Source organism: Poecilia reticulata, chromosome 17 (genome assembly GCF_904066995.2).
Source record: "Poecilia reticulata chromosome 17, P_reticulata-male-v2, whole genome shotgun sequence".
In the NCBI taxonomy this organism is placed as follows: domain Eukaryota; kingdom Metazoa; phylum Chordata; class Actinopteri; order Cyprinodontiformes; family Poeciliidae; genus Poecilia; species Poecilia reticulata.
Genome location: NC_088846.1, coordinates 10,496,402 through 10,524,219, shown reverse-complemented (window position 1 = coordinate 10,524,219; position 27,818 = coordinate 10,496,402). Strand labels below are relative to the sequence as shown.

Sequence of the window (27,818 nt, the reverse complement as noted above, 5' to 3'; positions counted from 1 at the left end):
ATTCCAGAGTTTGCTCTTAATGTATTGAAAATGTAAAATGCGTTTTGTTTTGTTTTTTTCCCCTCAAAAAAATCTACTCACATTTAACTTTCTCAGAAGTATTAATTCTAGGGGTTATTTTGTTCTTTAAGGTCCAGATGTATTAAATGGTTGCAATTTCAAGCTTACCTTTCTTCAATTCAGTTTTAGCTTCTGGTCTGTATTTGTTTTTCTCTCCCTCTTGCTTTGTAGCTGAGTCCAGCCTCAAACATGGCTGACAAATTAGTTCCCTTTACTCAGATCCTCAGTTTAGACTAAGCAGATATTGAAGATTATTCCTATAAAAATAGAAGCTGGAACAGAACCTGATTTCTGTTTTTCAACCAGCTGGTTGTAATTTTTGTAGTGGCAAAATCTATTTTCGTCACATAACTCAGAACTTTACTTACATTTGTACTTTGGGAGTAAATCTAAAAAAGAAAGTAGAAAATGTGACTGGTATATATTCACCAAATATTGTTTAAGTGCTATGTATATTTGCACCAGACTTGGTCTTTTTCAGCTTGAGGTTGAGATCCAACTGTGGATTCACTCCAGTAAAAGTGTGCAGTACCTTGGAAAAGTGTCAATATGTCTTGAACTTTCTAGATTTCTTCATGCTATAACCACAAATCTAAATAAAAATGAGGAAATGGGAATGTTTCGATAGGGCATAGCAGAACAGCTCCTACTTGTGAGCTGAAAGAAAAAGACTTGGTTTTCAAATGTTTCCTATAAATAATCTAAGAAGAGGGACTAGCTGCAGATCTTTAGGGGTAAGTTTGTCTTAACGGAGTAAATCTAAAAACTGACATATTTTTCTTTGCAACGTAGCTTTTACCCAGTGAGCAGAGAGCAAAGTTGCTCACCAATTTCAAAATATCCCAACACATCTGAAAAGGAAACCTCTGCCTTAGTTTTAAGTCTTTCCTGTCCTCTAAAATGTTCACTTTCATGATTGTTCTGCATTTAGCTGCTTCTAGCTCACCGTCAACTTTGACCAGATTCCTTTCCCCTACTTAAGAAAAGCATTCAGGGATAGTTTGTCAGTGTTAGTATTTTTTAGTAACATTTACATGTAGGCCAAATAGTTACATTTTCATCTCATCTAACAAAAGCACTTTCTTCATACATATTTCCTGTGTTCCACACACCACTTGTGGCAAACTGCGGACAGCATTTCTGAAGGGTTTGTTTCAATGCTGGCCGTCTTAAAGCCACTTCTTCATAGCTTCCAGATTTGTGGGATTCTCCCACCTGGGCTATAAATCTCTACAAAGAGATACCGATTCTCGATCTTCAGACCCCACCTGGCTTATACAAATATACTTATCGCTTATGTTAATTTCCATCTGCTTTCATAAAGGCTAGTCACATTAAATGTTTTTGAATTCTGATCAAATTAAGTCATTACTTTGAATAATATAGCCACCTGTTAAAGACAGGTCAAAGTATTTTCTTTGTCTCAGCATGTACAATTTACTAAAGACAATCAGTGCTGAGAGAAATATTGTGCATTCATAAGTTTGCAAACATAAATCATTTTCACTGCAGTGAGATAGTTACTTATATGCCCCCCCCCCCCTCCCAAATGTATGCACTCCAAGCTTAGTAAGGTAATTTCTTTTCTACTTTTTGTATAAAAAAATGTTTCCCACTTGCTAAAAGAGTTTGTTACAATTACTAGTTAACTTATGAAAATAATATTCAACCATCCTTGCTTAAAGCATTAAAATTAAAATTACATTTACTGCCAATGTAAAAAAAAAATCACTTTTTTTCTGAGGGTAAAATTATTCATTTTGAGTTCAGCATAAAAACGGTTTTATCCAACCATTTGAATGTTCGCTGGAGAGCAATCACAAGTGCTTTGAGCTCCAGTTTAAAGGAGCTCTTAGAAACAAAAATGGTCTGAGAGCCAATCTAACCTTTGCTTGCAGAGTTTTCAGTAAGTGGAGACTACAGGGACAAAATACTTATGATATACCGGCTTCATGTGAATGTGGCACCAAGCCAATTATTTGTCGTTTCAATCAGATTTGTTATTTAAGTTGATGAAGCGAAGCACGGCCCGCCCGCCCACCCACACACCTGCTGTCGCCGCAGGAAAGCCAGCAGACATGTGAAAAATGTTTCTCTTGGTTATTCTTTCCCACTAGACACCAAAGGAATCAAACAATGTATTGTTAGACAAAGGAAATAATGGTTGTTTTTTTTTTGTATTTTTTGAGTAAAGGTTTAAACAACTCTGCCTCTTAAAATTACCAGTTCAAACAAATTTCCGGTTTTATCTTGATTCTCTGAACTGAAATCTGTGAAGTAATGCTGCTACGGTAAGGAAAAAGACACCTTTGAGCATAAAAGGCAGCCGTACCTTTAATTTGACAGTTTCTCTTTGCAGTGAAACAAATGGAAATTATTCCAGATGGCATGTAATAGGGTACAATATGTACCTGCGTATGTGTACAATTCCCTTTGAGACCTTAGAGAAACTTGACATTTGCGATGCTGTGCTCCCTTTGAGAGTTGCAGTGCATGAACTGTGTCATTAATCAACACTGGCCTCTTTAGATTAAAAAAAAAAAGGTGTTTCCTTGAACTCTTTTTAATCTCTTGAACCTCGAAACCATGCACTGCAACAATAATCTTTAAAAAATGATTGTTTGTTGAAGGTGTTTGTTTGTGGATGCAGCACCGAATGATATAACCGCAAAGACGGATTTTATAGGAGCGTTGATATTGGACTCTGCACTCTCATAACCGGCTCCTTGTTAATCCTAAAAACCGCTAAAGTGTGTAGTTTTTGCAAATAAACACTGCGTTTGCATGCGCTTTATGAGCAGCGTACTGAAAAGCTGGCATTTTTCAGCAGGGCACTGAAGCAAAGATTATGCATCTGGATTTGTACTGTAAGTACACATGGTGAATAAATGAGTGCAGTACCTTAATGGCAGAGGTGGCAATCTGGAGGTGGTGGAGTCGCCTCAGGGTGCTCTCCCGATCGGTGAAATAAGAGGCCGCCAGCTGATGGAGCAGCTCCAGGGACACCACAGAGCTATTGCTGTTGCCCTCCGACTTCTTATTTAGCTTCTGCTTGTCCAGGAAAATAGTTAAAGACTCTTCTCCTGTGAATCAAAAATCAATTTATTAACCTGTGCCCAACTACAAAAGCTACTACTTTCCCTGGAAATACTACATTTTTTTCATTCAAGTATTTTGGTAAGTTTTTAAATCTATCACTCATTTTTTGGCAGTCATTTTGATAATTTACCAGCTTTCCTGGCTAAATTTGCCTACATCAAACAACTACAGAAGATTTACCAATTGACAAAGGTTTCATTTTAGTCAACTGTCAGGGCTTTGCAACTAACTCATGTAAATCTCCACAGAATTACATGGGAAGAAGAAAATAATGAAAGACTAATTTTGTAATGATTATCCTTGAATGCGAGTCTTGACAAATCATAACAGCACACCTTATAAAATCAAAATACGTCTACTATGTCAGTGCAGTATCACAAGAATCTCCCAGTTTAGCTGATCAATGCCATTAAGTCTATTGGATCCCAATAACTGGAGAAGTTTTTAACAAGTCAAAGCTTACTGGTAGCTGTGTATTACCAGGCCATAACCCGAATAACACTAATATTCTGAAATATCCGTCTTCAAGGTTAGACTCAGAACAGCATGATTTTAAAGAGTATATCAGAAAGTGCAAAAGGTGTGAGAACTATGTAAAGTGTATATATGCTACACATATATGTACACCAGGAAGTAAGTTTTTCTACTTACTCCATGATGTATTTGCATTCATCAAATCAAACCTCATGTTCTGCATCTCTGTGTTGCCTTGTGATTGACTTGTGACGTGCCCCCGGCGTACCCCGTCTCTCGCTCAATAACGGCTGGAAATATGCACCAGCCACCTAATGATTTTATTGCTAAACAATAAACCATGAAAACGTAGCTTTTTGTTGAACATTTCAGTACTGCTGTTCAATTCAGGATGATAAAAGAGAGCATTTTAAAGCTCTGCAGCTTTATTATATACATTTGCAGTATCAGTTTTGTTTTATTCTGTTTTACTCTGCAGGGGTCAAGGCTGGAAAAAAAACCCTCCAGCATATAGATGTGAAGAGAGCAAGAGTTTCATTCATTTCATTTTGTGTTTTTTTTATATATTTTTTTAAGATTGCTACGACTGTGTGTGTGTCTTCTTCGGTGGAAAGGAAAAGGGGAATTTTACCACCGCAAGCAAGAACAATGGTTAAATGCTTCAGGGTATGAGGTGTGGGTCTAGCTTACTTTTTCCATTTGTCTGCAGTGGCTCACTGACACAGGATATCACTCCAACAAGTCCTAAAATGAGTATCTCTTCCATCTTCGTGTGTCCCATCAATTTCTGAGAATGAACACCTGCAGGTCCTCCTTACCTCCCAGGGTAGCAGAAACCAGGAAGTGGGTGCCGTACTTCTTGATGAGGTTTTCGTTGATTTGCTGCAGGGTTGGTCGCCGCCCCAGTAACCGCAGGTTGCGTAGGAACTCTGGTGCTAAGGGCAACGGAGCTTTGAGGAAATCTCTCTTCTCTGTTGCCAAGCTGTTCACCTTCCAGTGGCTGAACTCCCTGCAGGTATGAACAGATTTACAAGTGAATGCACACTGTGCTCCATTGTTACTTCATCAGGCCACGACCCAGGACCTGCATACACAAAGACTCTCTGGCAGAATGTAATTGAGGTCTACATAGACAGTGGTCACGGTTTTCTATTTGTATTCTGCGAGGAAGATGAAAGAATATCTAAAGTGGCGTCTATGCTTCAAATATACTGTCAACATGTGATTTATCAACCTAATTTTCTTCTACGCTGCTCTGCAAAAAGCTGCCAATCTGACCAGAAGTTACCATGTCTCTCGCCTGTTGTCCACTGGAGGTATTCACTAGCCCCAAAGCGAATAGGAACGAAATAAAGAAGGTACAGAAAACAGATGGTTTATTATGTCCCTCAATTTTCTGGCCAAGTTAAGTGATTGACAGCAACATTAAAGTGATTCTTAAATACATTTAATGTGAGCAAAGAGAACAAAAGAGAAACATAGCATGAGAATGGCTTGGAAATGCATATGCTATGGTCATTATGGGAGCACACATATGATCAGCTGATTTACATATTTGAAGGACTAATTCAGTTTTAGCCTGTGAATTGAATTTAGAAGTCCTTTTTTAAGGGGGAAAGGGCGCCTCATCTGGTGACTAAATGCCAACACATTTCACCCAACACAAACAACTTCTGATTTTCAAAAACCAAAACTGCTTCAATTATCCAGTTATAATTGTGTGGGTGAAAAAAAAAAAAAAAGATATGGTAATAGCTAGCAGTTAAACTGCTAAAAACAGATCAAGGTTTCTCCAAAAAGTCTCATGAGTTGAGCCTATCCAGTCAAGTTAATAGCATAAGTTGTGCTTAAAGTCATGTATTTCCCAAATTCTAGTTCCAAAACCTACATTCAGTCTGTACTGTGTTATTGCTGGGGGTGAAACATGGGACCGTAGCGGGCTCTTCCATTGGGGACACGTTGAGGATGTCAAACATAAGGGGCTCAGGAGTGAACAGCCAAGACCCTTCAGCAAGAACGATCAAGAATCATCACTTTAACTGGATGTAATTATATGTAATATTTCTTTTATCTGTGATGTTATTACTAGTGTATTATAACTTGCTTTGTTTCCAGCAGCAATTATAAGTTAGTACGGTATCGTATTAGTTCTTTGCAATTATTATGTACAATACATAATAATTCAAAATCAGGCTCTTTTTTTGCTTTAGCAGATGCTTTTAAGTGAATAAGATGAACACATTTCTCCTTCTGTGGCTTTTTACAATAAGGAACATCATCTATTGAATTACAAATGCATTATTAATTTGATTCCTCCTGTTAAATGTTGTGAAAGTCCAGGGGTCAGAACTTGGAGTTATGTGTTAATTAGAGTAATAATATTAAAGTAATAACTTCTTTATCTTTTCTGCATCTGCAGTGATTGTGGCTGCAGATGGAACACCTGGGACCCGACACAAAACGAGGTGCAAATTTTCCTTTTCTTTTTCAATTGATGGGAGTGATTGTTACTGCATGTATTTAGTGCAATACAGTTTTTGCAGTTCAGTAATAAAAACGGAAGCAGAACAGTTTAAAGACTCATAACGAAAGAGTAAAAAAGGAGAGAAACTATACACATTACTTCATTACAGCATTGATAATTAACAACATATTAAGGAGGCTTAAGAATTTTAGTCATAAATTAAAAATATTCAGAACTACTGAGTAGTTGGTTGCATTTCATGATGCTTTGTTAATCCAATTCATAAGAGTGTATGATAATCATTCCTTTAAACTCATAAATCTGAAGCTCAGTTTGGCCTCAAAATCAAAAACTTTTCCCACACCGAATAAATGAATAAATAAATAAAATAATATTAAATAATAATTAACAAATGGTGCAATTTATTTTAGTGTACAAAAACAGCCTTTTCAGCCAGTCTCACTTATAATGTCATCGGTTCACATTTGACTAAGTAAAATATAAATGATTAATGTTCTAATTAATAAATTAGGCCAGAATGTTACCCCCGGGGGCATGTTTTAATCAAGCAAATGAGGTTTTACCATTCTGTGCTCCATTGCTTTTGCTGTTTGACTAGCCAAATGATTAGTATGAGCAATGTTAAAAAACTTCAAGTTATTCAATTAAAACTCAAATATTTAACTTATTTCAAGTCTTCAGCATTATGTGTCTTCTATGAGAACTTCCCAGTGGTTCTGCACTTGAGCTCTTATGAAGTTTAAAATGTCCTGGTCAGAAATAACTTTATCGTTCTTCTTATAACTTTGAGTAAAAGAAAGAAAAACATCTATCACGGAACCTAAACTGATTCAGGTTAAAGAAAAAGTTAACAATTAACGGCTTCAGTAGCTCATTTAGCTGTCTCATCTAACACAGAAATACCACTGAACATAAAAGCTCTGAACTAGTTTTAAAATCCTAATGATAAAAAAAGCAGAATTAGTTGCAGCTTTACCTCAACAGCTCCTTCAACTGCTGCGTCTGGCAATTTATCTGTGCTTGTACGCATTGACCTTTAAAAGAGCCATTAAAGGTAATGAGAAATATGTCAAACTTTATCACATTTCTGTTTCACAGCATCATCATTATTGATACAATTATTGTCAGATTAATGATCCCAGTTTCATGAACAAGGTTTAGAAAACAAGGACCAGCAATTCTCCATGTAATTATTAGAAAACATGGAAAATGTATTTTTACATGCTCAAACCTTCAGACCTTAGTTTCTGTCAGTTTTCATTGTGTAATGGCACTTTTTCAAATATCACAGTGAATACCAATATGCCCACGAACATGTTGATCTGGTTTTGGTTGCGAACAAATGAAGCATTATGAAACACATTATTCTAAGGTCTTGCATAATATTATTCGGTTACTTGTTCCTCACACTTTTCATAACTGCTTCTGCAGCATTAGCCAAATAGCTATGGGTATTTCTACATATTAACACACAAATTAGTAAGGGTATACTTTTTTAGTATTTCACAGAATTCTTTCATGAGCAGAATGGTGTAAAGATGCAACCTGAAAAACATGAGGCACAACATACGAGGGTATTTCGGCACCAAGTCGACGACTGCAAGAGAGCCATTAAGTAAAAACCTGGGGCACAGATTATGGATGACTCGAAGGATGAAGCATCTCTCTGGTTCAACTTCAGGGTGGGGTAGGTGATGTGTTTAAGGAAAAGAATTATGCCCCATGTCACTCTGACCTCGTATGGCAAGAGTCCATACCAGAGATCCACGAATGACGGACCATGATCTGGATTTTATTACAGTACAATCTTCCTATTTCTTTGCAAAGAAATAGGAAGAGAGAGAGAGGAAAATGAAACAAACTGTGTTTGTGAGGAAACTCTGCTTTCAGCCCTATGTCTCAAAGAAGAGAAAGATCCAACTCTGGTTGGATTGACTCCTAGCTCCTTCATTCCTCCAGAGAATTTATAACCGGTTTCTCTCCAAAATTTACTCGAGTATTAAACTTGGCAACGTACACAAGGCGCCAGCATGAAACTAAACAAGATATATTCGAGAAATCATACCCACTTAAATCTGAGCTGACACCACAAATAATCATAAAAAAAATAAATAAAAAATGTATGTTTGACACCAGGATCCTGATAAAGTCACTTCCTGTTCAGCAACAAGCTCAATTTTGTCAGTCAAACAAAAAAAAAAAAAGAGAACCTCATCAAACTCAGAAAGTTTCAAAGTTGGGATGATTTTGGATTTGATGAGATCAGGAAATGCATTTCCTGATCTCAGGAAATCAGGAAATGCTTCCTGATATATACACAAACAATTGTGTATACATACAATTTATGTGTGTTTGTATAAACACATAAATGGTGTGTATACAAAAAATATACACACAATTTCTAATATATATATGGCCAAGTGTATGTACTAGTGAATACACAGTGTATTCGCGTCCATGTTTTATAGGGGGAATGGCGTATTCAGAGTAACATGATGTGTCCACATAATTAAATAAAAATAACACATGAACAAATATTTTGTAAATTACAATGCTTTAATCAGCGCATAACACTGCTAGCCTACAGTGTGTAGTTTGCTGTTCAAGGCAAGAAAATGTGACTTATAAATGACGTCTACATTAGCAGATAAACTTGAAACAGGTAAGTCCCTCATCTACATGCATGTGCAAACAAAACAGAGTGGATATAAGTGGTATGAGTGCAGTAGTCTGGAACAAAATACCAACAGTGACACACTGTTTTGTTTTTCTCCCCCATGAGTGTACTTTCTCGCCTATACACACACAGTAGAACGTACACAGGAGGAGGTATAAATGTAGTGTATCATTGTCACAGTTTCCCTACTAGCAGCTACTTTTTAGCGGTCAAAAGTTTACCATTACAGACAACACAGTACCATAATTATTCTGTTGACAGCTACTCAGAAACATACAATAGGCCTGTTCTCCCTGATATTATAAAGAAAATATGAATGGGGTCATTCAGGCAGTGCTATAATAAAGACAGCAGTGGGCTGTAATTAGTTTTTCGTTGTTGCATTAAATGCTTGTCTTCAAAGTAGGACTCGGTTTTGCTACCATTTACTACAGAGCGTGACAAAGCTGTCCTTAGAAGGAATGGCCTCGGGGAGCATATGGTCACACTTGTGCTTCATTAGGAGGTTCATTCTCTCTTAATGTTCCAATTAAGGTCTGCCCACAGCTGCACAGTCGCAGCACAACACTTGTGCAGGACTACCCTGAGCTCCGGCCACGCTGCTGTTTCGAAGGCGGTGCAAAATGAGTCAGCCATGGGTGTGAGGGCGCACCTTGCAGCAGCAGCAGCAGCAGCAAGGCAAAGACGTAAAGGGGGAAAAAAAAAAAAAGGTCAAGAGGAACAGAGACAACCTTCTCTTTCTCACAGTGTGTCCAGAAACACCTATCCTTTCTCTACTTTCACGAGTTGTCGGAGATGTTTCACTTGGAAAACACTTTTCTCTGCATGGATATGGTACAGCAATGCACTTTGTTCTCTCTACAGAAACAATTCCTATTCTCACCCCTCTAGACTCTGAACCACCTTCACAATAATTGCTGCAACCACACTGAGTTTTTTTTTTTTTAAACCAAGCACACTGGTTAGTTAGCAATGTGCATGGTAATTTGGAAGTACCCCTGAATGACTGATTAATGCAACTGCAGCACCTAGAAAAAGTATCAAACAATTTGATTGTTTCACATTTTGTCAAGTAGCAACCAAAAATGTAAAAGTATTTGCGGGGATTTTATGCTAGAGACCCACAAAAAGCAGTGCACGATTGTGAGGTGGAAGAAAAGTGACACGGTGAAGGGAACAACACACATACCAAAAAACTGACCTTATCTGAAAGAACTGCTTTTCTCTAAGGCACTTTAAAAAAAATCCTTACCTAACCTTAGAGATTTAGCTACAACATTAGCTTGCTTCAGGTGATAACATCCTGAGCCTTCAGGATGTGAATGTTTTGTGACTCTGAAGTGTTATGCTCAAAAGCTCTTGGCTGAATATCAGTGCGATATCAGAGGATATAAATGAATGGCAAATATCAACCAAATGCGTCATATTTGTGTAGCTGGGACGCACTGTGTCTTCTCTCATATGTGTAAAGCACAGCTGTTCTGTGAATTCCTGACATTGTTGTTGGTGAACATACTTGAGGCACAGAACAACACTATAGAAAAGTCTCTAAATTCCAGCAGTACTTAATTCCAAATATTTTAAATCAAAAGTTAATCTCATTCAGATGCAGGCGAGTACAATTCATTGCATGCACTGGCAAGCACTATTTGCGGCTCAGTATTTAGTCTCGCAAGTCACAGGATGGCAGTGGTCGCCGACTGATTTAGAGGTGCTGATGTAGACTGATGTGTTTTCAGCGCTGCTCCGCAATGAGTGAGCACAGCAAATGTGGGAACTGATGGTGACCGAGCCCGAAAAGCAAAGAAGCACACTGCATCATTTACTTTTCTCCTCGCTCCGTTCCCTAAGAGTTAACAGTGGGGCTGCTAGCTGACCGCTTGGCTAATGATGATAGATTGTGTTAATTAAAAGGTTTTAGCACAGCACTGATTGCACCTGCAGCTCTGGCACTCATTTTTGCTGAAGAAGAGGAAATTCCGTTTTTAAATGAAGGAAAAAGAATCTCTAACCTATGCAGAAATTTATTTTAGATGCTCCTCCTGGCAGCAGAGCCGGAAAGAGCAACACCTGGAGGTCATTAACTGTCAGATATCAGCTGATGTAAATGGATGGTTGTCGGGGTGAACGCACCTCGTGTTAATCGTTTTTGTGCTTTTGAGAAAACAATTATAGTTTTCCCGAAAGGTTTTGGTTCAAAAGATGAGAGGGAAAAATTATGACATTTAGCGATAGCATACTGTACATGTGCATATTTGCATTCCTCAAATATATTTTTAAAAATATTACTTCAGATAAAAACCAATCAGAAAGCTTTTTGAAATTTCTGCCATCATTGTCATTCTTTTTAGTATTTTTATTTAGATTTTCCTTTCTGGATTTCCCACCTTTTCAATACTGGTCTGTGTTCAGCATCTGCAAAACAAAAACTACATAAGTGAGCTTATCCCTCTATCCTTTAATGATTCTATTTAATATTATTAATTTCATGAGTATTTTACAGCCCAGTCCTTATTTTCATTATTTCTTATACAAATTTGTGGCCGACCTCTAGTAAAGATGCACGACAAACTTCTTATTAGCAAGAAGTTTTTATTAGTGAGCCATAACATTTTGATTCCCTGTGGCATAAATATGACATGACATGAGGTTATTGTTTTTAAACCACTGGGCTCTGACTGGCTGAGGGCTCAAATGTGTCTCACTAGTCCTACACATACTGAGTAGGACGGTAGGGGACATATAAAAATACACAAGGCTCATTGTTGGAAATTTGCAGCCAGGAGTGCCTCCTTAGGGTCACCAAGTCTCCATAGCAACCATTACATGTTAATTGTATTCAAAAAGAAATGCCAGGAAAAAAAAAAAAAGAGAATGCCAGTAGAGTTAGATAAGCTTGAACTAAAATCCTGATTTGGTTAGTTAAGTCTAAGATTGAACTTTTTGGAAGAAAAAAAGTGAGTTTAAAATAAAAAGAAACATTAATGTGTTGGAAAAACAGCTCAGCCATCTTTAAGTTCACTAGTTGATGTTTTATTCTGCAGGTCTGTATTTTTTTTTTTTACAAAATCCCTGGGAACCTTGTTAAAGTGTTAAAAGTTAAAAATAGGGGACATGACAGGATTTTTTTTCTTTTATTACCTCGCATAAATATTGCATTTCCTCTCAATAAATATAATGTTCCCTCGCAATAAGTTTTTCAACTACACCATAGCCTATTCTGCATGCAGTCACAGTGATAAATGTCAATTTAAAACTGCACACTGACCTTTAAAGAGCCTCACTCAAAATGCGTTTTGTCTTGTTATGTCTAAACGCATTTATGCACATTCCACTCCTTAGTGCAGAAAACTGGTTGAAAATTGATCTATGAGATGGGACTGCATGAAAACGGCCCTTTATTAGCCACTCAGACAACCAACACAGAAAAGACACGACCAAAACTGTCACATGGCAATAATATGACATGAAAATAAGTCAAAAATAGTCCAAACAGTTTGGATGTATTGTTTTCTTTCTTCCTTTCCTTACAGAAAGTTTATGTCTTAGAGTAGAGACGGAAAGCCCAAGTTTGACCCATTTTGCTTCTAGCACTTTACAAGTAAGTTAGTGGCGTATTTGTATCCCAGAGAAAAGGAACATACATAGAAAGACCTTTAAAAACCTCGTATTGTAGCAGAAAGACTTTCAGTGTTCAAGATGTCGCATAAACCGACGAGCGAATACGTCATTGCGAGGAAACATAAAACATATTGCAAGGGACTGCAAAAGTATTGCGTGGAAATGTAAAACCTTTGTGAGGTAAAGTAAAAGAAAAATTTCCTCTATGTCCCTTCGGGGGATCTGTAAGTGTGAATAATATCATGGACTTTATAAAATACCAAAAGATTCTGGTGGATTCTACCAGTAAATTGATTTTTTTATTTTTTATTTTTCCCAGAAGGCATTTTTACAAGATAATAATCCAAAGCGTCATGGCACCGCAGTGGTTAACCAGGCACAAAAAAGTCAACCTCTTTCCATTGGTCATCTCAGTCATAGTAAAAAATTTTATATATTCATTTTTTTCCCCTCAGTAAATGTCCTCAAGTTGGTCTTTTTACAACTTTACAGTTTCAAGGGATCACGGCTTTTATTAACATTTTTTACCAGGGTGGCAATAGATTTTTAAAGAATAGAACATTGAAAGACTCAATGAAAAGTATGTACACCTCTGAAGCCCAAAATAAAATTAGATAAACCCTTTTTATTTACCTTTTTTTTTTTTTTTTACCATGACTCCTTTGTGGTTTGGCTTAGATCCAAATCTCTTCAAAAAATAAAATGAAAATAAAAAGAGCCAAAGAGAATTTTGATGGAACAAAGCCACAGAGAGAGGAAATGTGAACGAAACGCACACAGAAGTGAGAATTGCAAGCTTTTGTGCACTTGTGCCCTCTCCCACCGTGCTCACTACAAGCCTGTTTGTTCTGAGCCGTGACTCATGATGAGAAGTTTGTGGTGTTGCAAGTGAACAGAGCTGAAACTTTATAATGAGCAGCATCACCTGAATCAGGTACAGTGTCACCTATTAATAAGAACTGGCCCACTTATTATTTCTGACTATTTTGGTTGCGGGCGAAGGGAAAGGAGTGGGGAGTTGGGGGAGGGAGGGGATTGCGCAACCTTAAGGGTCTCCATAAAAATTGTGCTTCATTGTTCACAACAAATCCTCCACGGAGATGAGCTTTGGTGCGCAGGACAGGTGATATTTTTTATTTTTTTAGCTGCCTCATCGGATGTGTGTTTTTATTAGGCTATTACGCTCAAGGGAACTCGGTTACCGCAGCCAAGAAGTGAAAACACGAACGCTTCTGAAAACGAAGCGACATCAGCATCTTCGAATGAATAAAACAAATTTCAAGGCACTCCTCAAGATGAACTCGGTTAATTCTAAAAAGCTGCGAAATGAAAATGTTTGCGAGCTCAAAATTATGACCGACGCGTCCGCTTTTGTTACACATCACTCAGCTCGGAGGCCAAACTGTACATACGGCTCCTAAACCCGAAAATTGGCACATAAAATTTTTCAAACAGCCTATTCAAACAGTCAACCACAGGATTATTACTCCCAAACAGTACATATAAAAGGAGCTTGGCTCTGCTCTGAAGCGAGAGCCGTTTCAATTTTTCACCCTAGGAGCTGAATCATGAAGTCGATTCTCTTGTCCTGGGATTTGAGTTCATTAAAACTCCCCGCTGTCTTGCAGGGACCCTCTAGAAATAGACCATCAACCCAGCGTGGAGGAAGAATACTAGTGCATGATTTTTAATGATGTCTGAGGTGCTCCCATCCGAGTCATTATGCCTCTCCTGTAAGAAATTAAACTAGAAGTTCACTGCGAGGGACCCCAAACAGCGTTGGCATTATGACAGTGCATGGGAGCTGTGACGTGAAGGGGCTAATAGAGATTACTTTTTTTTGTGGACCAAAAACATCATCTGCAGTAAAATTTAAAAAAAATAAAAAAGTTTAATCAATGCAGCATGCCGATTTTAGATGCCGGAGGGAAAAGTCAACAAAGTCAACAAATTCAACATTCGATAATGTGAATATTTCAGTGAGCCATGAACCTGTAGAAGACATCGCCTGCCTGTTTATGAAGCTGGCAGATCTGGGTTGGGCGTCTCCGTCAGCTGCTTTTGACATTTTTCACATTTAAGCTGTGCGCGTACCTTGAGACTCGATATGCCATTAACGCATCAATAACACTGCTGAGATTTGACATAGAGCAATTCCTGACGCAATTCACTAAAAAGGCAGGACATCATCTGTATAAAGTGAGCTTTGAAAAAGGGACCTTAAAAGAAGTAATTACTTAGTAAAGATTATTGCTTGGTCAAATCTTGCATCACTTACCAGTGAAATAAACACATTCCCCCCCATGCATGCCTTCAAGTCTGTCTAAAACACCGCATTGCCGTAGGTTGGGAATTTTACCCATGTACTGTTTGCTCCTGGGTCTAATTTAACAACATATTTCAATATTAAATATATTTTTAAAAAATTTAATGTAATTCAACAGAAAAAAGATTGAGATGCTTGAAATTATTTTTAAAAATCCTACCACTTATAAATATATATTTATGCTTTTTTTCCCCTTAAAAACAAAAGGCAGTACAAAGAGAATTGCACCTCTGATGCTCAATTTCTGGGTAAACCAAACAATGCTTTTTATTCTACCTTTTGCTATGACTTACGGTATATTCTCTTTGTACTTGGAAGTCAGATTGTGTGGGTTCCCAGTTGGTAAAGAAGCTCTCTGAGAAAGTCAGAGCACAGCAAGCAACCCAGCATTTGATATCAAACATGGCTGGGGTTATAAAAACTATAAACAAAGAACTTTTGATGGGTGATATTTCTTTGACCCAGTGAAACCCAGTGAACATATTTCTTTGGTGTTTTAACAAATGAACTGGGAGAGAAATGTATTATCGGCCAGATTTGCTACTAGCAGTTAGACCAAAATATCCCTCTGCTGTGTTTGAGGCTTTACTCATCGAAAGCAGCAATCGAGTTGTGCTAAATAAGCCTTCACGTCTTAGTTCTTAATAATCAATGGATTTCCAGTCCAAACATATCTCCATGAGTGTCCAATCTTTACAGAGTTACTAAAAGTCTCACTTTTTTTCCCCCACCAATAACTTGCAATCAGTTTGTGTTTGCATGGGAGACCCAAGCAAGGCTCAAGGTTTTTGGGAAAACATCCACATTAATGTGGACATGGCCTGAGGCATGCAAAATATATCAAGAACCAGTTTTATAAGTGCCTGCTGGCTTGGCTGAAGAAAGTTAGCTACTTAATAAAACGTGAGTGTGTGAACAGCTTTCTCGATTGAACTGGCACAGAAATGACATTCTTAAAAGTGCATTGCTTAAACACAGAAGAGGGTTACAGAAACTTCGAGAGCACACACTGCAGACGCGAGAGACCCATCGGCGATAGCTAACGTGAAAAAAAAATGTCTAGTGAAATTTACAGCAACACACACGACTGGTTACTGCATAAAGAGAGCTGAAGAACGTTTGGTCTTTTAGGAATGATCATTCCACATGCAGTTAGCAAAAACAATTACTGCTGTTTAATCAGAATGAGCTGCTGCTGGCAGGAAAGGCCCCATGATTTCCCTCCAAACTTTAAAGTAAAAGTGCAGCAGCACAATGATCTCCAAACACAATTGTTATTTTGCATTTGCTGCTTCATAATGAAGCAGCATATTGGTTCGATACATGCTAAATCTATCCCATCAAGCGTATTCTAGTGTTACTTTGACAAAAGTTAACTAAGGATGTGCGAGACGCTCTGAAATTTATTCCCTTGCCTTAATTTATCAGGACCATACTGGTGAAATCATGGAGATGAATGCCTTGGTTTCCCTATTACATTTCCCTCAGCTATTTTGAGAGTTGTGCTATAACCCATCTCCTCTCCTCTGTGTGTGTGTGCGTGTGCATCTGAGGGAGAGAGAGAGTGGGAGAGACAGGAGGCTGATATGTCCTATTTCCATTGCACCCTAAAAAACTAGGTTTGGGAGTTTATTAATTTTTTTGTTTCCAGCTCTCGTGGCTAAAAAAAAAAAAAGAAAAAAAAAGGGACCAAGTCTATCACTTCAGCGTTAGATAACCATTTCTGCATTAAAACGAATCCATTTCAAACGAGGAGACTTCAATTTGATTTTTCCCCGGCTGAATAATTGTTCTGAAAGACACCGAGATTAAACATCTCTGGTGTCTCTGACATAAAAAGTGATCTGCCAGCGTAAATTTGTTGAGATGTGCTCAGACTGTCTCTGTGTGGTATCCCTGCCACTCCACAGTAATACATTTTTGAGCAGCCACAGCTATATGGGCACTTGCATTATTCATAACCGCTACTACACAAGGGAGATTACTTATTGATGTGCATAGCGATCCCTGCATCACACAGGGGGAAAGTTTTCAGAGTTTTTATAGATCTGTCCGTACATTTGAGACAGTTAGGTGGGACACATACTTTGACACAGATGTATTTAATGACATGAAAAGCAGCGGATAATAGCACGTGTTTCTTCTCCTTTCAGTATTAGCTCAAAAAGCTCGTGTAGCATGTCATAAAAATGTGACCTAATGAAACAGAGCAGGGCTGTATAATTTCCATATAACCTGGTTGTTGTTAGTCTATTGTTGAGAAGAACAGAGTAATAATATGTTATACAAAGCAGTGCAACTGCTGATATTTTATTGCAGATTTTTATTTGCCAATAGATGGTGGAAAAAACTTGCTCAGATGAGCTCACGCTTTAAAAGTTTCCAAACAATATCTGTTTTGTTTTTTTTTTTTTTATTATTAAATAACTGTTAGAAGTGAACCTGTACTGATCCCTAACAGCATGGTTGTTTGTATCCCTGCTGTTTATCTTAATCAAACTCTGGTTTTGTGTGTCATCATTTATTACTCCCCCTCCCTCACCCCCATACGTCCTGCCCTCCCTCTGACGTTGTGCCGTTTTAATATACTCAATAATAAAACTTAACTGCTATGTGAGAAAATAAATTTACTTTGCAGACAAATACCAAACAGAGAGCTGTTATTTATTTATATATTTTTGCAAAATTGGCAATTTCACCCAAACGAGATCAGGGATTACTGGCAGACAAATCAAGGATCCTCATGCTCCCCCACTTCCGACATCCGCCACCCCCACCAACAATTCCTACCCTGCACTTTGTGAATAGAGACTAAACCGCGGCATTATAATTCAAATTGACTTCTGCTAAATTGAAAGGGAGCGCACGAGAGGGGCCGGCATACAAATGCAGGTTATTCTGCCTCTTACAGTTCTGCCCTCGAGTCATTTCCCAATGGAAAATTGGCAGAATGTAGAAGAATCCAGTTTGTTTGTGCCTTTTATTCCAGCTGAGATGAAATAATTGAATCAGTGCGTGTTTGTACACAGATCTGGTGGCACTTCCATAAATACAGCTTGCTGTCAATCTCGCCCTGCTGGGAGGCTGTTTTGCCAGCAATTTCCCATACTGCACGCATGACATGTGCGCGCATGTGGGACAACAAGGACCAATTACAATCCAATTCCAGTTCACTAGTATGAGGTGAAGATTGTCTGTGGCCCCGGTGTCACCAAAGACTCGGGGAATAAGACAGTTATTAGAGATTGCCTTCGACAGTACTAAAAAAAATAAATAAATAAGTGACACTTTTCTGACAGAAAGTTTCAATTTCTAGTTTGACATGGTTCTTGCTGCAATCTGTTAGAAGCTCATGAGATTACTGGTTAAACAATTTTATAAGCACATCCTGACTTTAAAAAAACCGTCTGCAATGTGGCACTCAACTATATAGTGTAAATTTTAGTGTAATTTTACATTGAACATAAACTTATAAGTTGTTAATATTAAGAATAATTTCAGAACTGACTGGATGGATGGATGGATGGATGGATGGATGGATGGATGGATGGATGGATGGATGGATGGATGGATGGATGGATGGATGGATGGATGGATGGATGGATGGATGGATGGATGGATGGATGGATGGATGGATGGATGGATGGATGGATGGATGGATGGATGGACGGACGGACTTAAGAGCAGAAGTGAGACAAGTAAAGATGAATAGATGAAGATACGGAAATGCAAAATTTGGAATAAATACTATTTCCAAATGTGTATTTTATTTCTTTTTTACAACACTTTCCCCACATTCTTTCCCAGAAGACATAGTAATTATACAATTATTTAATTAATCAATTTACAGTAAATAAATATGCCCAGATCCTGTAGGATCTAGAAATCTGCTATGGTCACACATTACAAATCAAATGGTGTTAAATGTCACAGGAGATGACATCTCATATGTGAAATATTCCCATAAAAACAGCATCGCATTGTAGATTCATATAGTAGTTTGGCTTCATATCAGATTCCAATCCAATCTGAACCAATTTATGCATTAAGCCTTTTTAAAGAGACCGATGCTTGACTATGCTAAAAGAGGAAAAGTTGAAAATTGTACATAAAGTAATAATGTCAGACAACACAAACACGCACACAAATGAACAAACTGATACGGTATCGAATGTCAGAAACTAAACAAGATGAGGAATCAGAAAGGATTTAAAAGAAATCAGAGAAAGATCCCGGCTAACACGTAGAAACGAACCAGAATTTCGGAACTGCTATGCTGCAAAAGCTTGATCACCTCTGAGCTTCAGCTTCACCTTTGGTACAGCTGACCTCAGTAGCCATGAAGGAGAGTACAAGCGAAGCAAGTCAGCGAGAAACGGTAGAGCGAGGCCATTAAGACATAAAAACAAATGAAAGAATATTAAAATAAATCCTTTGGCACACAGCGAACCAGTGGAGATCAGCCAGCACAAGAGCGATGAGTGTGATCAAGTTAGAAGATGAAGAGTTGCATTTTGGTCAAGCTGAAGGAAGGCGAGACCGTTCAGACGCACCTTGCCAAAAATAATGGACCTTGTAGAGTCCTTTATGCCTCATAAGCTCTGGGTGGTCCCGACGTTTTACCACTTCCCAGTGAGCCAAATTTCAGGCTTTCTGCCAAACAGCGCACTGCGTTAGAACTAACTGGTTCCAAACAACGACCTGGCCACCATCTGCTCCTTTCCACATGCTTAATTTGTCTTCCACACTCACATAGGAACAACAACTGAATATAGACACAAGTGGCAATTTGTGGGTCCAGCCCCTATCAGATTCTTCACAAGACGCAATTAATTTTCACCAAAATTAGGGGGAAGAGAGGCAAAACTGACAAAAGCGGAACAAAATGGAACTAAGTCAGCACATTAGTGTCAGATTTATTGCAAGGTGGCTTTTTCAGTCATCTTGGTTATTATAAACCTAAATGTTGTGTGCACCTGGAAAACTATTCTCCATCTTCCATTTTCCCTCACACATACACACGTACAACTTGTTGCCCCTTGCCAGACAAAGTGCTGCTCACATCCATCTTTCCTGATCCATTCAATTCGCTCCTCTTCCCAATAGTCTTTCTTCCTTTTTCTTTATTCCCTTCCTCCTTGTTCATGCATACCAACCTTAACTCTGTAGTCTTCCCTCTTTATTTTCTTGAGGCATTTTATCTGTCCCGACATTTGAACGACCACAACTTTTTTCCTTCTGGCATTTCACAATTAGTTGCAAAACAATCCTTTCGCCATCTGCCTTCTCTGTTACCAATTTCATTCCACCTAGAGATTTGTTTGCGTACCATGGACGGTAAATGATATATCTGAGTGACGGATGCATTATGCAGCAAATTCATGTTTTTATTAGTATCACAGAGGCCATGCATCAAAGGCAAAGACAATTGTTTATTTATTTGTTCCTCTCACGAAAAGAAGAGATCAAATTTCTGGAGTTTCCCAGTCTGCAAAGAACAAAACATTTAAAATTAATGATAAACCCTATTAAAACAGCATCAGTGATGATGTGAGCAGGCACAGCTGTTAAAAACTCTCTTGTCCAAGCTAAAAAAAAAAAAAAAAGCAGAATCCGGAGTGGACTGCCGATCCTGAAAATGTCTCAATCAACATAAACATTATTCCTAACTCAGAAAGAAAATGTTCTGCCAAGCAAAACAAACTAGAGATGCACCAGTTAGAATTTAGTAGCCTATTTCCCATCTGTGGTTTTCAGAAAGCTACGGCCTGCCGACACCACTTTTACCCAATTCAGCTACTTAACAACTCTAGAAGACATTTTAATACGACTGAAATATAGTCTTTCTGCAGTCGGCTGTCATTAATTGTTGAGCTGTTGTGTTAAATTGAGAGAATAACAGATTGAATATTGTTACATTATTGCACTGAAAAATTTCCTGCAGTTCCTAGCCGTAACTCATAACTCTGACATCAGGAGTTACACACAAACAAGCGCAAATGAAATCCAGTGGCACCAAGTTTGGTCCTGAGAATTAAATAAACCACATTCTCAGCAACAGTTTCCCCCCCGCCCCCCTTTTATTAACTATCTGCTTAGAAACCATTCACTCAGATAATCTACTCTGCGTTTCAGTTCATCACCTGCCCTGCTGCCCATGTTGTTTGAGGAGATGCCAAAAATGTATTAATGTGAAAGTCCACTGAGAGCGAATGACTAAACTACAATTCAATGAGCATTCTCTCTTAAAAGTCATTGTTGATGGAAGATTCCTTTTTGTGTTACTTGATTTTTCTGTCTACTAAAATGAGAAATCTCAAAAACAGCTGGAGTATTTTCTGTAAATATCAGAACACATCAGAACCTTTTTTTTAATAGGTTGAGAAAACACACTGCTCTTATCTTATAATTATAGGAACTGCACTATAAAAACTTTTCTGCCGTTTTGTAAATCTCTGTATGCCTCGACAACTGTAATCGGCCCACGCTGCCGTGAAGCCAAAACTGTGGTAAGGAACCATAGTCACTCATTGGTTATCTTCCTCTCAAACCCAAAAGTAATTTTCTTCCCAACACAAGCTAAAGTTTCACTTTTTTTTTCCCGCCCGCCAAATCTAAATAAATGTACTGTCAGAACACACACTGTACGCAAATTGCATTGTGCTCCAAATCACTGAGCATCGCTATCTCGGTTTCTTGCACCAAAGGAGCATAACTAGCTGACACCAAACTTTTTGTAGCTGACATAAAATGAGAGTCGGTGCCTAACAGTTGGCAATGCTATAAAATGTTCAGTGAGTTTCTCAGAAGCAATTAGTGGCCATTGTTACAAGTCGATCCACTGTAAATTTGCCTCCTAGAGAGCATAAAAGCTGCAAAATTTAGGGTCACCTTTCAAGCCAGCAGATTTTTTATTATTTAGAAATAAATCTGTCATCGTTTGAAATTTGATGCGCTTTGCATGACCTTTGAAAGCTGAAGATATTTAAAGACTTTTTTTTTTCCTTTCTCTATCACTTGCTTTACGACGTCACTGGATAATAAAATAAACTCTGCTCCCTCAAAAAATACCACAGAATTCCTTAAGATGGGTTTTATTACTTAGAGCAAATTAACTAAACGTGACAATGATTTGTCTCATAAACAATAAAACAGTGAGGCTCTCTAAAATTCTTACAACTTTTTTTTTTTTTTTTTTACACTGGCCTCAAATGTATTTTATTCTGTAACGTGTCGTTTATAATCAGGATCTTTTTGGTCCATTAAAGAACTAACTTATTTAAGAACAGGTGTTTGTCACATCACAATAAGATATTTTTATGAAGTAAGACCAAACAATAAAAACAACATACTAAGTTTACTTTAGTGCTGGACTGGTAATATTGTAACTTTTCATAGGTGAGGTCATGTTGCTCCGATATAAACTATAGGTAAGGAATGCTACGTAATCCTGTATTACATTATAACTCACGACACAGTTCTAGTTCATCATGGCTGGACAAAACTTAAAGAAATAGAGAAATTGTGAAAATGAAAGTTTTTTGCCTCTCTTCCATGGCATCGCGCCTACAATGAATTAAAATGACAGAATATTATTGAAAGATTACAATATCATCCTTAAATGACCTATAAATATTGAGGCATCTTGGCATAAGCTTAAGAATCAATACCAACCTGCTTGATCATTTTTTCTGTCAGCAACTTTTTGGTTTGACGCATAAGGAGGTGTGAAAAATGTTTTTCTATATTTGAATGTAAATCAATAACCAATTTGGAGATTAATGAAAAACTACTTAGAACTTATTTTTCTCAGTTACACTTCTTGTCAACATTCTTAAACTTGATGCATTTTTCTTATGAAATGCATCATGACAGCCTCTTATGACCCATCATGAGCAGGAACCGAGTGAAAAACATTTAGATTGTCAGGAAATACATCAGTGGCTCAATAAAGTATATTGTATACATCTGAAGTGTAGATTACAGTATTGCAAAATATGTAATTTTTCTAAATTTGGCTACTTTTGTACATCTTTAATATGGATGGAAAAAAAATTAAGTGTGCTCTGATTTGTTCTCGAATTAAACATCGTTACAAAAAAAACATACAATAAAAATAAAAAAAATTGGTAAAAACTATGGAATATTTCTACATTCCTACGTTTTCCTGATGTAAATAAGTGATGAAGTAAAAATGTAATGAATACAAAATAAAATGGTTACTTTTAAACATTTTCTCAGGATTCACATTTCATCTGAAATAAAGAGACGTTCTTGCTTCATGTGAGGATGTAATTATTTAAAGCGTTTCAGTGCTGTGACGTACGAATAACAGAGTTTTATCTTGAAAAGCTGCATTTAATAGGCACTGACTTCAAATATCTTTTATTTCAAAAACACCTCCGTTTTGATAGATCAAACTTTGAATTTTTAATGAATAAATCTTTGCAAGTCAAATGGATCCTTTGAAAAGTTATTGCAAACTTTGTTTAGCAAAGAGATTCACTATTTTTTGTTGGCTTTTCAGTGAAAAGGTCTTTCTGAAACTAATTTGCACACCGGTTTCACTTTTGATAACACATCCCTTATTCAGGCTTTTCTTTTTTTTTTTTCTCTGCAGAAAACATCAATTCAGTATTCCTGCCCCATTTCTGTCTTGTTCTGACACAAACACTTTTTTGCTTGGTGGCTAAAATATTAGCTGTAAGATGGAGTAATTAAGTGATGGATAAAAACTAAAACCCAAAATAAAAAGAGATATATTTTTAAATCAGCAAATATTATGAAAAATGTGGAGGTATAAAAGAAAAAAAAACAAATCAAAAAGCTTCTCTCTCTCTTTTCCCATTGCAAGACTTGATGCGCTTCTGTTAATATGGATGCTAACCCTCTGCAGTCCTTGATATTGCAACATATGGTCATGATATATATTTTAATACCCGCATCACAATCTGACACATTATCGATATATGAAAAGCAGAATATTTATTGAGTGAACAGATGGGCACATTTATTTATTATAGGTTTATGCTATAATTTTGTTTGTACTAAAGTATTTTTTTATTACTCTTCCCAACCCACATCCTTTCTTATGTCTGCAATTCAACAAAAAACTGAAATTTAAATTTTGATGTCACATAGTAAATCAGGATGAAGCTAATGATGCTGTCTGACTGAATCAGAACATATTTGAGCGTTTCCTTTATAAGAAGGGTTTTTTTATTATAATTTCTGTGCAACGAGTCCCAGTTATGTTTACAAACAATGTGCCATGCAATCACTCAGGAGTAAGCAGAAAAATATACCTTTTTGAAAAATCTTGCTGCTCTAATAATACGTTGAAAGAGGGTTCCTCATAATTATACCTAAAAGTGATAATGCAACTGCACACCTACGTTGCAAAAGATTTCAGGATAAAATGGTCAGACTGAACTGAGGAATCGTTACCAGTGGATGCTCTCTCTAGAAATATCCAGTAAGAATTAGTTTCACCAATTAAATTACAAGGTTGTCCTTTTTTTATTTTTTTATTTTTATTTTTTTTACCTTTTTATAGTAAAAAATATGGATAATAGTGCAGTTATAACTGATGTCAGATTTGGAGAAATGTAAAAAGAAAAGAGCTTTACATTTTAATAGTATATGGTTTAGATTCTCTCAAAGGTGTCATAAAAAAAGCATTTTTTTCAGATGGGAAACCTTACAGGAACAAAAAAGAATAGAAATCTGAAAAGTTCTGTGCTCAGCCTCCAAGAACCTGTAACTACCACGTTATCTCACCGGTAGGTTTTGGGGGGTTTTTTTTCTACATGTAGATTACCAGCTACATCTTGTCCCACTTTAACCTTTATTAAAATGTTCCTGTACAAAGTTGCAGAAAATAATTTAATTACAGTTCATCAAGATAATTTGTTGTATGCAGATGTTAACTTAGGAATTTAATCAAGTTGCTAATTTGCCGACGCCGGATGTTTCCAGTCAAATTGTTTCTTTCTTTTTTTTTTTTCAAATTTGAAATCCTATTTTCCAATTTAGCCACTTTGGGATAGGTATAACAGTTGTTTTTTTGTTTGTTTTTTAAGTAATTAATCATTTCATGCAAAACTGCAGACAAAAAGCTTCTCTACAACGCTACAGAAAAACAACGTAGCAATGCACTGAGTAGGTGACATTTCCCCAAGAAGCAACTTCAGGTGTTTCTACAAAAAAAGCTTTGAAAAATCCCCTTTACATCAGTTATGAACTTTCCTTTTGTATCACCAGACGCAAAAGTCAAATTATAAGATTTGCCTTCTGTTTTAGTCATGTCTGAATGTCCAAAGCCCTAATAGAAAACCTTTTTACCAATTTCATAAAATAAAATTAAATCCTGCCTGCTTCAACGCTGACAGTTCTTTAATTTGTCACATCATTTCACAGATGACCTGTTTTGTAACTATGCAGTCGGGTGACATTTAATGCCGTTCATACGTGCACATTTTATTTTGGTTATAGTGTGTGTATTCGTGATCATGCCCAAAGTCCTCCTCCCTTTGTGCATGATCAAACCCAGGTTTTGTATAGAAAGCAGCAGTAATTTATGCAGCAGTTGGAACCTCTTTTGTGTTGTCCTTTTATGAAACTCCAAAAATCTACAAAAACCCAAAATCTGTGGGTATATTTATATGTGGCGACCCAGTGGGCAGCCCAAATAGGTGTTATGGAAATTTACAAGAGTTTTGTTGGTCAGCAGGAACACACACACACACACAGACAAAGGTACACACACTGTGCTCATCAGGCAAATGTGTCCTGCTGTGGAGGCTGTTACTTCCTGACTGTTTCCATCACAGAGCCACAGGCCCTTTTTGTGCCCCGCTGCCGTGTCCACGCTAAGCTCTTTATGTCTCTGATGCTGTTGACCACAGAAGAAACCCACTGTCTGCCTCCCAACACCCTATATTCAAACAGTTAACCAGAGTCAAACATACTACACCCAAACTCTGTTTTCAGACCATTTCTAGCAGAACAGAGGGAGATGAAAAGAAATTAGACAAGAGCCACTGGAATTCCGATAAGAAATGCCAAAAAAAAAAGAAGAAGAAGAAAGAAATTATTTGTATAACTTTGGAGAGATAAAAATAAAAACACTGTTTATGCCTTTGAGAATCTTTCGTGTGATATTACTGGAAGTGATTCAATCACATCAGTTTTGGTAGAGACTGAATTGATCTCTCCAATCGCTAAGCTTTTTCTGGACCCTCTGATTTAGTGATGCTCTTTGTCCACATCAACCCTATTAAATGCCAAGATTGTTTAAAAAAATCTTGAAATCACAGTAATAATAAAATGGTTCAGATAATTGCTTGCTATTTTTTGATCACCTGTTTCTATTGAACATACTTTATTGGGTTTAAGAAAAAAAACAGTTGGAAGCCAAGATAGAGGAAAACATCTTGGCTTAGGGTTAGCCATCTTGGCTTAGGGTTAGCCATCTTGGCTTAGGGTTAGCCAAGAAAATTGATTATTTTCTATGACAGAGAAAATAATCAACGACTCTTGTTGGATTTCTAAGGAAACAATTGGTTAAAATTCCTCTACTGGCTGCAAAAGACCAACCACAAGACTTGTCAGTAGCAGCAACCCATGTTTCAGCTTCCACACTAAGGACTCCAAGCTTGATGTGCAGTTTGGAACCATCCATCCATCCATTTTATATATACCCTTGTCCCATAGTGGGGTCGGGAGTGTTCAGTTTGGAACCATTTTTTTTTTTTTTTACATTTTTGGCAGTGACCCAAAAACCTAAGAAAAACGGGTTCCAAATTGCTCTCGACTACATAAGCAAGCTGTAGAGGTTCAGAAGCCACCTCCGTGGAGTGATGCATCAAATCTGTAACTTTTTGCTCCTAATGATCAGCAGTATTTCTGAAGGAGGAGGAAGACATACATGCTGAATAGCGCACAATGCCCACAGTGAAGCAAAACTGATTCAATCAAGCGTCTGAAAATCCAGTAAGAAAATGTCATGCCGTCTATAACAAAGCTGAAGTTTGGATGTCATTGAACCCTTGAACAGCACAATGAATCATGAATCATGTTTACAGCAGATCATCACAACAAAATGGTGCTTACGATAAGTAAAAGACGAAGGGGTGGAATAATTTGGAAACTACAGCGGCATTTTGTTTCTGATTTGGAGAGACCAGTTGTAAAATTAGAGGCATTATCTCACTACTTTACACATTTTTCAATGTTGGATATTGAGCAAATCCTGTTTATGGCAGAGAAACAAAGGTAGGAAAAAAAATCTGTCAAAGGTAGCCAATGGGCGTACCAGGAAACAATGGCTTTCTGCTAAAAATGATTAGAAATCAGAATAAATACTCCGGAAACTGTGACCAAGAACCTAATTCACACTGAGGGTTGAATAATTGCAGGTAAACTACAGGTTTAGATTTCCATATTTCAAATGTAAAAAACACTTTAAGAGATGCAGAAAATAATAAATAGCAGAACAGCAGTAAATCCCCACATCTGCAGTCAGACGCCGGCTTAAATTTTTGCTTGATAGACATTTTTCTGTCCGTCTTCAGTTTACTTAAGCTTTGCATGCACATAAATAGTATATTACACAAGACAGCTGGGATCTCTGAACTTCTGGAGAGCAAACCTCTGGTGTAATCAGAAAAAAGGCTCTTAAAGTCCAGAAAGGCCATTACAGAATTATTGGAAAATAATTCTGTAAAACTTATATATCCTCTGTGTTGTTAAAGCTTAAAAAAAAGAAAAGAGAAAGAAAACAGAAGAATATTGGATAGACTTACTCTAGGGCTGCACAGTAGCACATTTAGTAGCACTGTTGCCTTGCAGCAAGCAGGCTGAGTTGTGTGTGTGTGCATACATGTTTTGTCCTGTGTCTCTGTGATGTCCTGCCACTCACATGTTCACCCTGGACAGGTCACCCTGGCAACTTGTGAAGCAGTACTATAAGTATACAAATAGGAAGCGTTACAAGAAATGTGTGAATTAAGACTGAAAATGCCTTTTAAATGTAAAATATTATAGCCTTCTCATTTTAATTAATAGTTTTAAGT

At 37.3% G+C, this 27,818-nt stretch overlaps 1 protein-coding gene across 3 annotated transcripts in view; it reads right to left on the bottom strand.

The window, feature by feature from the left end:
• Positions 1-27,818, bottom strand: part of brinp2 (bone morphogenetic protein/retinoic acid inducible neural-specific 2) — a 186,485-nt gene that overhangs the window by 66,137 nt on the left and 92,530 nt on the right. For all 3 annotated transcript variants that reach the window (XM_081597761.1, XM_081597762.1, XM_081597763.1), the window contains exons 3-4: positions 4,452-4,642; positions 2,962-3,143 (exon numbers count right to left, since the gene is read on the bottom strand). In XM_081597761.1, coding sequence (XP_081453887.1) covers positions 2,962-3,143; positions 4,452-4,642 — 373 coding nt within the window. The remainder of the gene's footprint in view (positions 1-2,961; positions 3,144-4,451; positions 4,643-27,818) is intronic.